The following is a 2,201-nucleotide window of genomic DNA, read 5'->3' as shown; positions in this document are numbered from 1 at the left end:
ACCGACCCAACCACATTTCTCATGATTTTCTGGAGAGCTCCCTTGGCTCTATTAGAGAGATCTACTTACCCACACCAGCATAAGCCACTACTGTTCCTACCAGCGTCCTTCACTAACATGATATGGAAAGCTGTCCCTTCTTGTCTTTGTTTTACAAAATCCAATGAATTCTCCTAGTCCTACTTCAACTTTGTCCTGGAATTCTAGATTCTTAAAATCAAAAGGGATCTTTAAGGCTATTCAATCCAGCACCTAGCTCATAGCAGGTACTTGAATGAATAAATGAGCTACACTTCTCCGAGAAACCCCAACTAGAATTCTCTTTTGGGTTATAACTATTCAAAATATATTCATAGACGAGGTGTCCGGATCTTGCTTCCAAACGCATCTGCAAGTCGAAATGTCGCACCTGTCACCCCAAACTAAGCCCTCCAACACCACTAACCCCCGAGTCTTCTTTGACGTGGACATCGGAGAGGAGCGAGTTGGTCGAATTGTCTTAGAATTGTTTGCAGATATTGTACCCAGAACTGCAGAAAATTTTCGTGCACTGTGTACAGGAGAAAAAGGCATTGGACCCACAACTGGGAGACCTCTCCATTTCAAAGGGTGCCCTTTCCATCGAATTATTAAGAAATTTATGATTCGAGATGGAGACTTCTCAAATCAGAATGGAACAGGTGGAGAAAGTATTTATGGTGAAAAATTTGAAAATGAAAATTTCTATTATAAGCATGATCGAGAGGGTTTATTGAGCATGGCAAATGCAGGCCAAGATACAAATGGTTCTCAGTTCTTTATCACAACAGTTGCAACTCCTCATTTGGATGGGAAACATGTGGTGTTTGGCCAAGTAATTAAAGGAATAGGTGTGGCAAGGAGACCGGAAAATGTAGAAGTGAAAGGTGAGAAATCTGCCAAATTGTGCGTTATTGCAGAATGTGAAGAATTGAAGGAAGGGGATGATTGGGGAATAGCCCCAAAAGATGGTTCTGGTGACAGTCATCCAGATTTCCCTGAGGATGCGGATATTGATTTAACAGATGTAGATAAAATTTTATTAATAACAGAAGACTTAAAAAACATTGGAAATAATTTTTTCAAGTCCCAGAACTGGGAGATGGCCATTAAAAAATATACAAAAGTTTTAAGATATGTAGATGGTTCAAAGGCTGTTTTTGAGAAAGCAGATAGATCTAAGCTGCAACCTGTAGCTTTAAGCTGTGTACTGAATATTGGTGCTTGTAAACTGAAGATGTCAAATTGGCAGGGAGCAATTGACAGTTGTTCGGAGGCCCTTGAAATAGACCCATCAAATACCAAAGCTCTGTACCGCAGAGCTCAAGGATGGCAAGGATTAAAAGAATATGATCAAGCATTGGCTGATCTTAAGAAAGCTCAGGAGATAGCACCAGAAGATAAAGCTATCCAGGCAGAGTTGCTGAAAGTCAAACAGAAGATAAAGGCACAGAAAGATGAAGAGAAGGCAGTATATGCAAAAATGTTTGCTTAATAAGGATTCAGTTTTGCTTAAATACTATGTGTTGATTGCATAAAGGCAATAAGAAAATGTAAGGGTTTTTGTCTATTATATATGATCCCTAATGTGTTTCCTTTGACACCTCAGTTCCCCATTGTTTACAGTTTAGAAGCACTGATGGGGTTTGCTGTTAATTAAAGTGTTTCAATACATTGAAGTTGGTTTTTTAAAAAATGGTTATGTGCATTATTTACAAAGAATAATGGTGTCTAGTCTGTTTTTAAACTCCTGAAGACACTTGTTGAATAAATAGATGAAAGCTTAAAAGTTTAAAGACTATATATATTCATAAGTCAAAACTAGAGGCCAAATAGACTCCCATGAATAACTCACTCTGAAAAACTTCAGTTCTACTTTTCAAAGGTATGGAAAAACCAATTTGATAGCTGGTATTGATTATTATAATTCACTGTAATTATGCATACATGTTACAATTGTTTCAAATGGTTAGAATGGACCGTGGAGGGTGCCCTGTCTCAAAGAGGCCTGTAGCGATAATTTAAGAATTTTAGACCAGGAATTTCTCAGTTAAGGATATTTACTCCTGCTTATTCACTGTCTTAAATTGGCAGAAAGAGAGGACAGATAAGGAGTAAGGGATGCTCACCAAAGATGTGACTGATGGAAGCCACCTTGTCTCCTAGGGAGGAAAAAGTGAGCC

The 2,201-nt window shown here is 38.4% G+C and overlaps 1 protein-coding gene across 1 annotated transcript; it reads left to right on the top strand.

Moving 5' to 3' along the window:
* Window positions 1-362: 362 nt before the first annotated feature.
* On the top strand, window positions 363-1,513 carry LOC105814301 (peptidyl-prolyl cis-trans isomerase D). The gene has a single exon (XM_012649226.1). It carries the CDS (start codon window positions 401-403, stop codon window positions 1,511-1,513), a length of 1,113 nt encoding a protein of 370 aa, XP_012504680.1. The 5' UTR covers window positions 363-400.
* Window positions 1,514-2,201: the final 688 nt, after the last annotated feature.

Source organism: Propithecus coquereli, unplaced genomic scaffold, assembly GCF_000956105.1.
Source record: "Propithecus coquereli isolate 6110/MARCELLA unplaced genomic scaffold, Pcoq_1.0 Scaffold3, whole genome shotgun sequence".
Taxonomy (NCBI): domain Eukaryota; kingdom Metazoa; phylum Chordata; class Mammalia; order Primates; family Indriidae; genus Propithecus; species Propithecus coquereli.
The sequence above is the reverse complement of the archived record's forward strand: the minus strand, read 5'-3'. Positions and strand labels throughout refer to the sequence as shown.

What these genes read in the sequence shown, in the direction of transcription:
- LOC105814301 (XM_012649226.1), top strand. Translation starts at nt 401, where the DNA reads ATGTCGCACCTGTCACCCCAAACTAAGCCCTCCAACACCACTAACCCC.